This window comes from Bos indicus, chromosome 21 (assembly GCF_029378745.1).
Source record: "Bos indicus isolate NIAB-ARS_2022 breed Sahiwal x Tharparkar chromosome 21, NIAB-ARS_B.indTharparkar_mat_pri_1.0, whole genome shotgun sequence".
In the NCBI taxonomy this organism is placed as follows: Eukaryota; Metazoa; Chordata; class Mammalia; order Artiodactyla; family Bovidae; genus Bos; species Bos indicus.
Genome location: NC_091780.1, coordinates 14,833,910 through 14,847,837, shown reverse-complemented (window position 1 = coordinate 14,847,837; position 13,928 = coordinate 14,833,910). Strand labels below are relative to the sequence as shown.

At 50.1% G+C, this 13,928-nt stretch overlaps 1 protein-coding gene across 1 annotated transcript in view; it reads left to right on the top strand.

The window, feature by feature from the left end:
* ST8SIA2 (ST8 alpha-N-acetyl-neuraminide alpha-2,8-sialyltransferase 2) overlaps positions 1 to 13,322 on the top strand; it is a 72,351-nt gene extending 59,029 nt beyond the window's left edge. The window contains exon 6 of the mRNA XM_019983823.2: positions 8,729 to 13,322. Coding sequence (XP_019839382.1) covers positions 8,729 to 9,014 — 286 coding nt within the window. The 3' untranslated portion in view covers positions 9,015 to 13,322. The remainder of the gene's footprint in view (positions 1 to 8,728) is intronic.
* The last annotated feature ends 606 nt before the right edge of the window (positions 13,323 to 13,928 follow it).

Genomic DNA, 13,928 nt, shown 5'->3' with positions numbered 1-13,928 from the left:
GAGTGTGTTAGTTTGCAAGGGGTCCTATAACAGCACCACAGGGCAGGTGACCTAAAGAACAGAAATGTGTTGCCCTACAGTTTGGAAGCTAGAAATTCTTCTGGGGGCTTTGGGGGAAGAATCTGTTCCACGTGTCTTTCTGTGGCTTATAGATGGCCATCCTCATCATCCTCCCTGTGTGTCTGTCTCCAGCTTTAAGGACATCAGTTGGATTAGATTAGAACTCAGTCTCATAACCTCACTCTAACTTGGTTATCTCTGTAAAGACTTTTATCTCCAAAGGTCACATTCTGAAGTACTGGGAGATATGACTTCAACATAATGAGTTTTGGGGTTTTTTATAGATTTTTTTAAAGATTTTTTTTTTTTTTTTGATGTGGACCATTTTTAAAAGTACTGAATTTGTTACAATACTGTTTCTGTTTTATGTTTTGCTTTCTTTGGCCACAAGGCACGTGGTAGTGGTTTGCCCAGTCTCCTCCAGCGAACACGGATATGGAATGTGAAAGTGTGTTCCATGGTGGAGGTTTAGTTGCTAAGTCGTATCCAGCTCTTACCACCCCTGTCTGGACTGTAGCCGGCCAGGCTTCTCTGTCCATGGGATTTCCCCAGGCAAGAATACTGGAATGAGCTGCCATTTCCTTCTGTGGATCTTCCCAACCCAGCAATCAAACCTGGGTCTCCTGCATTACAGGCAGTTTCTTTACGAGCTGAGCCACCAGGGAAGCTCATGGTGGTGTCACCTAAAGAAAGGGAAGAAGGACTGGAGCGTTAAATCACAGATGGTATTTGGTCATTTTTAATGGATTATCTCCATTTTTTTTTTAATAGCAGTGTACATAGTCCAAAGAAAAAGTCAAATAGTACAGAAGGATTTCAAGTGAAAAATGAGCCCTTCTCCACAGAGACAGCCTGTTAAACTGGTTTTTCTATGTGTAACCTTCCAGAGATATCCACTTGCACACCTTCGGGAGCATGTTTTAAGTACTGCATTTGCTAAATTCTGAAAATTATTCCATATCGACATGCACCACTTCATTCTCCTTCACAGCTGCCTAACAGTCCACCATATCTGGACCATAATTTCTGTAAGCAGAAGGCATCAGTGGGCATCACAGTCTTTTCCAATCTTCTGCTGGTATAATCATTATTACAGAGATCATCCAAGTCTGACATCTACACACATATGTATGTAGGCTTGCTTTTTAGATGTGCCGTTGCTACAAAGAGATGGTTTTTGAGACACACATTGTTAGTTTTCCTGGAGATTGCCAAATTGCCCAACCTAGAGGTAGGTACCAATTTACACTCCCACATATGATTATTGAAAATACCTGTTTTCCCTTAACCTCGCCAACATGACATATTATTAATACCTGCTATCTCTGCCAATTTGATGAAAAAATGACATCTGATTGTTGTGTGAAATTGGATTCCTTCCATTATGAATGAGGTTAAATATATAAATATATATTTTCTGTTTGGCGTGGCATCAGTTTAGATTCTTGGAGAAGGCGATGGCACCCTACTCCAGTACTCTTGCCTGGAAAATTCCATGGACAGAGGAGCTTGGTGGGCTGCAGTCCATGGGGTCGCTGAGGGTCGGACATGACTGAGCAACTTCACTTTCACTTTTCACTTTCAGGCATTGCAGAAGGAAATGGCAACCCACTTCAGTGTTCTTGCCTGGAGAAGCCCAGGGACAGGGGAGCCTGGTAGGCTGCCATCTATGGGGTCGCACAGAGTCGGACAGGACTGAAGTGACTTAGCAGTAGCAGCAGCAGCAGTTTAGATTCTAGAATCTAGCCTGAAGGTGTTTCTTGTTTTGTTTTGTTTTGTTTTTTGTTGTGCTGGGTCTTTGTTGCTGCATGGGCTTTTCTGTAGTTGCAGCGGGTGGGGCTACGCCCAAGTTGTGGTGCGCGGGCTTCTCATCGCACCGTGGCGGAGCACGGGCTCCAGGGTGCACGGGCTTCACTAGTTGCAGCATATGGGCTCAGTAGTCACGGCTCACGGGGCTCTAGAGCACAGGCTCAGTAGTTGTGGCACACGGGTATAGTTGTGAGATCCAAGGCATGTGAGATCTTCCCGAAACAGTAATCAAGCCTGTATCTCCTGCATTGGCAGGCTGATTCTTTACCACTGAGCCACCAGGAAAGCCCTAGCCAGAAGGTTTAAACCCCCAGGAAACGGTTTTGCCAGGTCCTTGCATGGCCCCTAGGACAGATGCAATATCTGTGCGAGAGTGGCTGTCTTTTGACTCCCTGAGCAGGGAGCTCCCCGACCCGTATGTAGCAGGAAGAACCCCTTAAGTAACCAGCATCTTGTTTGTCCTCCTTTCTTTGGGCAACATACTGTCTAGGATGCTGTAAGCCTACCTTTCACACGTGAGGATCCAGTGTCTGCCTAGAAGGGTTTGGGGTAAGGCTGGACTCCTTCACCTCTCCTGCCAGTTCCCCCAAAGGCAAACACTAGCCTCTACTTGCTCATCTTCACTCATTGCTTCATTAAATAAAGATTGTGAAGCACCCACTTTGTAGATGAGCTATACTTGGATCTGGGGTAATATGGAAGCAGAAAGTCAACCCACTTGTCATAGAAATTTAAATGGTAGGGGAGGAGAAAGACAAGTAAACAAGTCATTATAGCATGGTCGGTGCTAGGATAGGAAAAGAACAGCACACAGGACACAGAAGCATCCAGGCAGGTCCTGGAAGGCTTCCTGCAGGAAGTGGCATTGAAGCTGAGACTGTCAGAAGGAGTTGCCAGCCAGGAGAAGTAGGAGGTAGTGGTGTCCTGGAAGAAGCCGGAAGTCCCTGGTAATAGTGTGGCTGTGCATGCCAGATGGTGGGAGGGATTTCAAGCCCAGATCTCAAGGACTTCACCAGTCGGGCTGAGGGTGTTGGATGTCCTCCTGTGGACCCCAGGAGTCATGGGGGCTCTACTGGTGGCATGGTCAGACTTGAGGCTAGCCTGGCTCACTGAGAGCACCAACTTGGGTAAGCATGGAGGCCTGGGGACCAGGCATTGGCCTCAAGAATCCCCAGGGTTTGCCCAGCTCTGCAGGTTTACCCCAGCCTCTGAAACAAATCTCCAATCTCCACTTCCACAAACCTGGAAAGCCACATCCTGAGATCCCCCCAAGATGCCAGAGCTCTCATGCACTCCCAAAGAAAGGACAGTGATGAGCTGTGGGGTCCCTGGACCACCGCTGGCTGCCGATGTAGACGATGAGAGACCAGGCTGTCTGAGAGCCCTGCTCCTGGCTTTGCTGCTGATCTGTGCAAAGCATCACCAAGAGTCCCTCAGCGACCACCTGTGACACATTGCTGTTCCTTAGGGATGATATGCGCCATATCCCATAAAGTGCCTTCAGCTTAGAGAAAGCCCTCTTGGCCACTTTTTCTGAAAGTGGCAACCACCGTGCTTGCCATGTACTCAGCACAGGAACCCAGGGAGACAGACAAAAAAGGCGCTTTGGCGATGATTTTTGGCCCTCCTCATTTATTGCCGTCCACGCTCGTAAAACATGGTGCTTAATCGTCTTGGCAATTGGGGTAACCGCTTTGAAAAATAATTACTGCCTTCTTGGAGATTACTTTGCCTTCTAATTAAAACCTCCAGACTGGTATATTTAAAGGTGCATTGTCAATGCAGCATCCCAGATACACCCAGCTAACCTCATTTGGGAAGGCAAAATTAATTAGTTTGTGTTTCAACACCCAGCTGTTATCCTAAGGAAAAGAAATCGTCTACAAGTCGGCCATGCACACTGTCTCTAAATTGGCCAGGGTGGCTAAGGAGAGATAAAGGAAATGGAGAGTGATTTGTCCCTGCATAACTCCACCAGCTTCTAGAACAAGCTGCTCGTTAGACGGTGGCCCCATGTCCCTGTCAGACCTCGCTCGGGAGTTCTCGTTTACCCAGAGAGGCAGAATCGGAAATGAGAGGGTCCCTCCTGCCGCTGAGCTCAGTTCACTGTGGAGCCTCTTTTGCTCCTAATACCTTTCGCTGAGCGATCCTGTGCAGCAGATTTGAGAGGCTGGGCATTTCTCTTCCTGTCCCAGCCGGTCAGACTCACAAAGCTTCGTGCACTGCTAGCCACCCGCCTCCTTTACTACCACTTCCCCTTTTGCAATTCCATTTAAGTCCAGCACTTGCCGAGCACCGTGGAAACCAGGATAATCAATTCTAGTTTATGCTACAATAACAATCCCCGGAGCCCTTGTGATTTCGCACAACGGAAGTTTCCCATCCTCACAAAGTGTGATGTGGGTTGGTGGGGGCTCTCTTCCAACCAGCGATTCAAGGACCTAGGATTCTTCTATCTTAGGCTGACATCTTTCCAGGAGTCATTGAGGTTATCCAAGGCAGGAAAAAAAAGCACTGGAGGAACCTTGAGTCCAGCAGGGGGCATTTCCAGCTGCAGCCCATTGGCCAGAACTGGTCACGTGACCCCAGCTCTTTGACAAGGGATGCTGAGAGACTTAGGCGAGCCCACGGAGAACTGGTCGAGTGATGCTGTCTCTGCCACGGTGCCTTGGCTGCAGCACACACCGAGCCAAGGGCCTCTGATCACCCACAAAGGAGGGTAAGGCGTGGGGAGATCACAGTGTAGTGGGAGTCCAACCCAGACAGTCATGAAGGATCAGCCCGGGTTGAGAAGCACAATAGGAAACATGGAAATAAAACTCATGGTAATAACAGGGGAATGACGAACTCAGTTTGAGCAGAGGAGAAGAGAGGGGAACAAAGGGAGCGTTTCCAGGAAGATGTGATTCATGAGCTTAGTTTGGGGGCGGCAGGGAGGGTTCACCCAGAGGACATGTAGGGGACAGGCGTATCTATGAGGAGGGCACAGCACAGGTCTGGGTAACCTCAGACCCACCTAGGAGCTACTTGGACATTTCCCCACTGATTTCATTCTTCCCAGCCCCTCTCTGGGCAAAGCATCAATGGCCAGGGAAAAAAAAAAAGGAATTTCTAAAGGTCTTACCCTGCTAAAGCCTTGCGATCAGAAAATAAACAAACCACAAATCCCGAATATGGCATGTGGCTGTTGTTAGGCTTGAATATCTCAGAAAGTGAGCAATCTGTGAGATGCTCCCATGTGGGGACACAGCCTGTGGTTCGTGTGTCTCTGGATACCATCAACAGCGGCTGCAGCTAGCTCATTTCAGCCCTGACACCCTCCCCCGCAGAATCACCATGGAGCGCAAACAGCCCGGGACACAGGAGGCGGGAAGCCGCATTTATCCGAGCTCTATGTGACCAGCTGCGTGAGAAGTTTGCCTCTTCTCGGGCAGGTCACCCTGGATTCTCATTTTTTCCTCTGTAAATTGAGAGACGGAAACGAGTTCGATCCAGGAGACCCGTGGATTACTCACAGATGTGGTCTATTAACTCACTCAAGAGGGACGCACGTGATTTTTTTTTTTTAATGTTTTAAATTAGTTGCCAACATTTAAAAATTTGGAGAAATTGCTTGAAAATCCAGATTTCGGTTAGCTTTGAAAAAATTAGAAAATTTGACACCAGCACACAGGACAGCCGTAAAACCGGGCACCCTATTAGATGCTACAGACCATGCTGCTCCCTGTTGCCTTGGCAATACAGAGGCCAGTGTCAGTTTTCCCTCCATACGTGTCCCAGCTCGTTCAGTTATATCCCCTTGCCAGGTTGCTAAGCTGGATGAGGTCCCCAGGCCCAGTTGTCTTTAAAGCTCTGTGACTACGCCTCATGCTTACTTTTACCCCTCTCTTTTCTCTAAACAAGTCTCCTTCTTAGGTTCTTGTGGCAGAACTGCCTGCCAGTTAGAGCAGGGCTTCTTAGCCTTGGCTGTACAGTTGAATTTACTGGGGGAGGTTTTAAAAATCTCAGTGTCCAGGCTGCACCTGGATGGTGGGAACCAGGCCTCGGTCCTCTTAAAGCTGCAGGCGATTCCAGTGGGCAGCGTAGGGTGAGAAGCGTTGAGTTAAAGCTGAAAGTGCAATGGACTAGCTCAGGAGGGGATGAGCTGCTGTTGCTAGAGGTGGTTAAGCCGACGTAGATAAGCACTTAGCAGGGACCAGCTGCTCTCTTGTGGATTCTTCTCCTTGCACTCGCCCTGCCTTCACCCCACAGGGTCCCCCCAAGCTCAGCTCAGTGTCATTGAGCACACACATTACACTTACAGGGCTTCAGGACATCCCTGACCGTCCAATAATTAAGACTCCACACTTCCAGTGCAGGGGGCACGGGTTTGACACCTGATCAAGGAAGATCCGGCATGCCATGTGATGTGGCCAAAAAATATTTTTAAATCAAAAAAATAAAGGGGCTCAGCATAGGGTAAGTGGAAGGTTTTACTAGAGAGAAAGAGGTTGGACCACACTCTCATTCTAAATCCAAGCAGGAGAAAAACCATGATGGGAAACAAAAGTGAGGACAACCAGAGTGGCCGTTTTCCCACCTCTGGATTATATGGAACTTGGAGGCTGTCTTTGTTGTTGTTAGTCGCTCAGTCGTGTCTGACTCTTTGTGACCCCATGGACTGTAGCCCGCCAGGCTCCTCTGTCCATGGGATTCTCCAGGCAAGAACACTGGAGTGGGTTGCCATTTCCTTCTCCAGGGGGTCTTCCCAGCCCAGGGATAGAACCTGCGTCTCCTGCACTGGCAGGTGGGTTCTTTACCACTGAGCCACCTGGGAAGCCCCTGGAGGCTGTCTTGGTGGTCCCTCGGTCTGTGCCCCGTCATTGTATAAACATGAAAAGTGGGTTCAGCAGGGAGAAGCGACTTGCTCAAGGACACACAGGTGGCTGTTGACAGAACTGTCACTGAAACCCCCTTTCAATCTCTGTCGCTTAGTCGGTGCAATGGAGGTGGTTTCTTCCTTTCTGTTTTCTTGTGCAGGTAAACTGAGGCCCTCTATGTATGGAGGAAGCTCAGTGCCTCACTCACAGGAAGCCCTTAGCCTAAGGCTCCACTCTTCCCCATACAGGAGACGTGGGTTCGATCCCTGGGTCAGGAGGATCCCCTGGAGAAGGAAATGGCAACCCACCCCAGTATTCTTGCCTGAAAAATCCCATGGACAAAGGAGCCCGGTGGGCTACAGTCCATGGAATTGCAAAGAGTCGGGCACGACTTAGAGACTAGACAACAGCAAGCACTCTTCCCCACCCCGCCCGTGTCTCCTCTAACACTCCTGGCAGACTCCTCTGTGGGACCCAGCCGCATAGGGCAGGCCACTATTTGCTGCTGCCTTCCCCCGGCCTCCAGCCCTCCAGGGAAGCCACATGTGCTCAGAGATGGGCAGCTCACATCAGAGGGTCGTGGGGCTGGTGGGCAGGGATGGGAAGGAAATCTGATGACGCTTAGGAGGCAAGGACGTCAACCCCTGCCAAACCCAGGCATGGCGCTAGGCAGTGGGATCATGCAAGAGGCGGCCCCTTATCAGAGCTGGCCAGAGCACCAAGATCGGCCATACCTGTGTGTATTGTCTGTGGCTGCTTTTAATGCTATGACAGCAGAGGCCAGGAGTGTGGCGCCACCTGGCCCTTTATAGAAAAGGTTTGCCAGCCCCTGCTTTAGATTTCAACAGGCCTGGGCTTCCCTGGTGGCTTAGTGGTAAAGAATCTGGCTGCCAATAAAGGAGACACAAGACACTGGGGTTCAGTCCCTGGATCAGGAAGATCCCCTGGAGCAGGAAATGGCAGCCCTCTCCAGGATTCTTGCAGGGAAAATCCCACAGACAGAGGAGCCTGGCAGGCTACAGTCCATGGGCTCGCAAAGAGTCGGACACGACTGAGCACACACACACTGCTATGCACTGAGCTCGAGGCAAGGTCCTTTCCTTTCTACCTCGGTGACCTTGGGCAAGCCACTTCCATCTCTGAACCTCGTGTCTGCATCTGCATGTATTCACAGGCTTGTGTTCTTTACATCCAATCACATATATGAAAGCACAGAGCCTAAGGGCAGTTCCAGTACTTGATAAATGATGGCTGTCACTATTTACATTAGCTAGAGCATGGAAGGAACCTAGATGTCCATCAGCAGATGGATGGATAAGGAAGTTGTGGCACATATACACAATGGAATGTTACTCAGCTATAAAAAGGAACACATTTGAGTTAGTTCTAATGAGATGGATGAACCTAGAGCCTATTATACAGAGTGAAGTAAATCAGAAAGAGAAAGACAAATACTATATATTAGCACATATATATGTGGCATTTAGAAAGATAGTACTAACAATCCTACATACATGGCGGCAAAGAAGACACAGATGTAAAGAGCAGACTTTTGAACTCTGTGGGAGGAGAGGGTGGAATGGTTTGAGAGAATCTCACTGAAACACGTATATTACCATATGTAAAACAGAGGATCCGTGCAAGTTGGATGCATAAAGCAGGGCACCCAAACCCAGAAGGATGGGATGGGGAGGGCGGGAGAGGGGTTTCAGAATGGGGGGAACACATGCATACCTGTGGCCAATTCATGTTGATATATGGCAAAAACCACTACAATATTGTAATTATCCTCCAATTAAAATATTAATTTAAATGGTGGCTGTCAGTCCTCTGTGAAAGGACCTTGGAATCGGCCACTCGATTGGTATCTACAGTTGCCGGAGTGGCAAGAGGCAGGCTGTGGAGCAAGATAAAAGTCTCCTCCTTCCTGTAAAGGATAATTCATAAACTCATGTTAATTTTTTGTCTGTTTCTTTTTTTTTTCCACTTTTTTCCTCCAGATACTGGCTGACTAACAAAGTTCATATCAAAAGACCCACCACGGGCCTCTTGATGTACACCCTGGCCACGCGTTTCTGCAACCAGATCTACCTCTATGGCTTCTGGCCCTTTCCGCTAGATCAGAACCAGAATCCTGTCAAGTACCACTATTACGACAGCCTCAAGTATGGCTACACCTCCCAGGCCAGCCCCCACACCATGCCCCTGGAGTTCAAGGCCCTGAAGAGCCTCCACGAGCAGGGGGCTTTGAAACTGACTGTCGGCCAGTGTGACGGGGCCACGTAAGGTGGGCGCCCGGTGGGACTCAGTGGCTCACATTTGCTGCCAGCTACACCACAGGCAGATGGGAGTCGGGGTGGCACAGACTCTAGAACAAGCAGGCTAGTGGTTTTCTTTGTTCAAGTGTAAAACAGTGACCAGAATATATATATCTATTCCTGCATATATATATTGACCTGAGTATTTATAACTGTGTGGTGTTCATCTAGCATTAGGCAGATAAGCCACAAGAAGAAGGTGTGGAGAACCCACCTGGACCAGATTGAGACTCGGTGCATCTTTGGGGGCAGAAGGACTCGACGTGAAAAGAAGCCAGTCCCACGACTTGGGATGGCATGCTGCCTCCTGGATTGGAGAGGTCTTTGGGCTCATGGGTGATCGGAGAGCCACCTGTGGACAGCTGCCTCGAGCCTCTGAGAAATGTGGATTCTGGGTGAGCCAAGACCCAGAGGGGACAACTGGACCCATGTCTAACATGATGCTGTTCTTAGAGAAGAGGGAGGTTGGAATGTTCAGCCCAGCAAAGGAGCACATGGTCCCTGAGGAGCAGAGGCCAAGTCAGAGCTGAGTACTTGGGTCCGTGAACTTAGAGTTGAACTGCCCACGGGATGAACCATGGTTGACCCGCCTGTCCCAGACTGGCCTCCATAGATCTGAGGAGAAGGCTGGAGAAGACACGGTGGACAGGTCATAGTCCAGCTTTGCAAGAACCCCCAGGAACCTCGCACGGAGCAGGCAGATGACACCCAATTGCTAGGGTGTCCCAAAGCGTGTTGTTGAAAAGTCACAACTTCCTACCAAGAGAGTTGGTGCTCTGGCCCAGAATAAGGCAAAAGAGGGTCCCAAGTGTGGTGGTGGTTCTTTAAAGCAACTTGAGTCTGTCATGGAGGAAGGGAGCCTGGGCTTTCATCCTCAGGGTTAGCCTCCTTCCTTGCCCTGTGAGAATGTCCCCAGAGGGACAGTCCTGTTCCCTTCGGCCACCAGGGAAGCTGCCGCAAAAGCTTGAAAGGGCACAGCAAAGATAAATGTCATGCTTTTAAAACTGCCTTTCTGGTTGCCTCAGGAGCCCCAGAATGCGAGGCCGGGAAGAATGGTAAGCGTCTCCATGGCCGCGCTCCGTTTGCCTGCAGCCCCTGCGTTTGCTTTCTGCCCTGTGCTTCGGGCCTCTGCAGCTAGACTGCTGTGTCAGCGTCACTTTCTTGTCACTTTCTTATCCTGATGGTCACACTAGCCAGCACTGAGCTCCAACATTGAGGTTTTCAGCCCTCCGGGGAGAGGGTTCAACGTCCATCCCCACCTCCCTGTTTTCACAGAGGCAGTGATTTTAGAATTTGACACAAACCCTATGAAGATGAAGAGTTCAGACTTTTTTTTTTAAACCCAAGTATCCAAATGCAGTATCCTAATACTGGATATAATCTCTGTGGGGAAACCTGGGCTCCATGCGGATAACGTGGGGCTCGAATCACAGGTCATGTGTAGATGAGCGTTAGCCAGCTTGATTTGTTAGCTCATTCTCTTGCCTGATAAATAAGTGTTTTAAAATCTATTCAAAAGATAAGTTTAAAAACAACAACAACATTGTCTTGAAGGTGAAGGGAGTTAAGAAAAGGGATCAAGATCTGTTTCCAAGCCTAGGAGGCCAGACATAATCAATGATGATTCAGAGCAGGACATTTGCTCGAAATGAATGCCTGATGGGAAGCCAGTGGGGGCGGTGGAAGGATGCTCGGAACCTCTTAAACCCACAGGCGGACGCTCCAGCTCCGAACCACATCTGCATCCCTGTGTTTCCTCCCTCGTTGCTATTCTTGTTGACACTTGAAGTCTGAGATTTGGGATTTGCACTGTAAAGTGAGTATTTTAAAAAGCAACAGCCCTCACAGCCTCTGTGGGAACAGAGTGGTTTGGACTTCTCGAAAGAAGTGGAAATTAACGTCTCGTATTTTACACTTCTCCAAGGGGCTTTTCACCCTGAGGATCTCAGAGGCCCTGGAAGGTGTTCCCTTGTTGAAGCCTCCAGCATCCTGGGAAACAGGCAGAATTTCCAGGCTCAGTGGATTAGCCAAGGCCTTGGGTTCCAGGAGGTTCCAGTGGCGAGTGCAGAGAGGCGCCTCATGTCAGGTCCGGAGTCAGCCCTGCGTCCATGTACCTGTCAATGCCCCTCCCTGCAGGGGAATCAAAGGGCCAGAGCTCTTTTTAAAACATGGCTTTCTTTCTGCCTCTTCTCGGTCTTGGTTCCTTAAACTGAAACTAACAGAGTTGAGGGGGCAGGGACCATCTGCCTCTGGGCTCTCTCTAGAGAGTGCTGGGGACCCAGGACAGCCCACATGTCACCACTCCCAACCTGCACGCCCTGTGCTGCCAAAGCAGCCTCTGGGCTCTCTCTAAAGAGTGCTGGGGGCCCAGGACAGCCCACACGTCACCACTCCCAACCTGCACGCCCTGTGCTGCCAAAGCAGCTACGTGATGGCAGGAGCTCCAAGGCCTTGGCTTCCCCTCCACAGCCACCTTTCCACGATCAGGAGGCAGCCGTCTTCTCCTCCTGCTTAGAGCTCAGTTTGCCTGAGAGTCCACTGTAGCGTCTGACCCAGCCCGGCTAGCCTGGGGCAGCCCCAAGGAGTCCCAGTCTGTACCTGGTACCTGGTACCCTGATCCGATGCCTTGTAACGACAGTGGCCACAGGCCTCCAGGAGCAGGTGCAGTCAACCAACCTCCCCCTGACCCTCGGTCATCCCCAGTCCCCTCGTCCTCACCCACCCTGAAGCCCCTCCGCCCTTCTGCATTCTCCTCAAGCCCCCAACTGAGCCCCACTCTCAGCCTCCTCCTTTGCCGCAGAGATGGAGCCATCTGAAATGCAGTGTCTACTCCGGATCTCTTGACCTCTGTCCTCCCCTTTCACTGTCTTCCTCCCATTTCTGAGGGAACATCCATCCCCTCGCTGGTCCTTAGCCACTCTACCCGCTTTGTGCTCTGTGTCCACCAGCAGGCACCCAGCCACCCGTCCTGACCCCCATGGCCTCATCCCCTCATCCCCAGGCCCGGGAGGGGCTCTCTGGTGCTGGTGCCATCTTTCCTCTCAACACCCTCTTGGCCTCCACGCTCCTGGGACCAGAGACTTCAGGTCAAAAGCCCCTTCTCATCACCAAGCTCTCTGCATTGCTCAGCTCCACACTGACTCCTGGACGTTCCCTGTCCCCAAGGTGCCCAGAGGCCACATTCTCATGATTTTCCTCCCCTTGCCCATTACCCCTTCAGTGTTTATTTATGTATTTATTTATTTATGTATTTATGACTTATTTATTGACACCCTCACCTTAATCTAGAGAGTAGCCATAGTAGACCTGACTGTTGTATCCCTCTCTCCTCCTTGGCCCACACTCAGACCTTCCGCACCGCGGCGTCCTCTCCTCGGGCCCCTTTCATCACAGCTTTGCATGCTCTGTTAGTACCCCCCGCCTTCCTGTGAAGTCATCCTCCACTTCCTGCAGCTCGGCACCTCCCTCAAGCTCCAGGCTCGATTGTACACTGCTCACTGGTCATTCATCCCATCTGTTCTGGTGGCGCCAGAAACTCAACATCTCTGAAGCCAAATCTATCACTTCTGCCTCCTCCTCTTCCACAGTCTCTCCACCCAGTTCTGAAACCCTGAAGTCATCTTGGTTTCTTCTCTACGCATCCCCTTGCTGCTCTTGCACCATCCTTGCCTTCTGGTTGCTCTGGCAATTTCAACATCGGTCTCCTCTCGCCGGTTCCTCTGGGCCTGCTTGCACGTTCTCCATCTATCCTAAACATCCATAGAGATTTATCTGTTTAATCTCCAGCCGTTCACAAACTTTTAAAATGATGTGCAAGTCTTTGTCCTGACGTTACAGGCCATCCAATAAGGCCCCATCCTTCCCTTACACCCTGCACTGGTCCATCTATAATAGTCGTCATTCCTCAAAAAGGTGCCCAGTCTTCCTGTCTCTGTGCCTTTGGTCTTGCTGTTCCCATCCCCTGGAACACTCTCTTCTGCTTCCTTCAAGGCCCATGCAGAAACCACATCTTCCATGAAGCTCCCGCGATCGACCAGCCACTGGGATCTCTCCATCCGCTGAACCACCATAGCACTTTATTTGTCCCTTTCTCACGGCATTTACCACATTCTGCCTTGTATTATAGTTACTGTGCACTTGTCCTATGACTGTCTTAGACTGTAAGCTCGCCAAGGGCAGGGACCGTGTTTTATCCATCTGTGTCCATCATGGCACCGGGGGTGGTGCATAGCACACAGCAGTTGCTCAATAAATGTTTGTTGGATTAAATCCTTAATGCCTATCAAGGGCTGTATAATTAAGAAAATCATTTTGCCTCATATAATGCCACAGGAACCTCCAAAGAATCAGTGAGTTGAGAAGATACAGAAATCATTATCCCCACTGTGTAGATCATAAGACTGAGGCAAAAACCACATGAAGCCACATAGGTCACCAAAAGAATTTGCATCCAGGCCTTCTGGTTCCCACTTGAGGGCTTTTTCTGTTAATCAGTGCAGCTGAGTCACTGTAAACTGAAAACCGATCTGAGGCACAGTCCTGGCTCTCGTGAGTCTGGGCGTCAGTCAGAGAGTCAGGCAGACCTCAGTGTGAACCGCGGCTTGTGTTCAGCACAGACGAAATCCCGCTCTGCTTTGGAAAGGATAAGAGCCCTTCAGGTTTTACCAGGCCCAGGGGGTGGAGCTGTGGGACCTCGTAAATCATTCCCGCTGCTGCTGTCACAGGGTAGAAACTGTCCGTCCAGATGGCAGAAGAGACTACCAGCTCCAGGGGGCTGCTGTGTGATAAATCTCTTCATGCCTCATTCAGGCTCCTCTTCCAGGATGAATAGAACAGGAAGGGGAGTGAATGATGCCAGTCAGATGGGGCTGCAGACACGCGT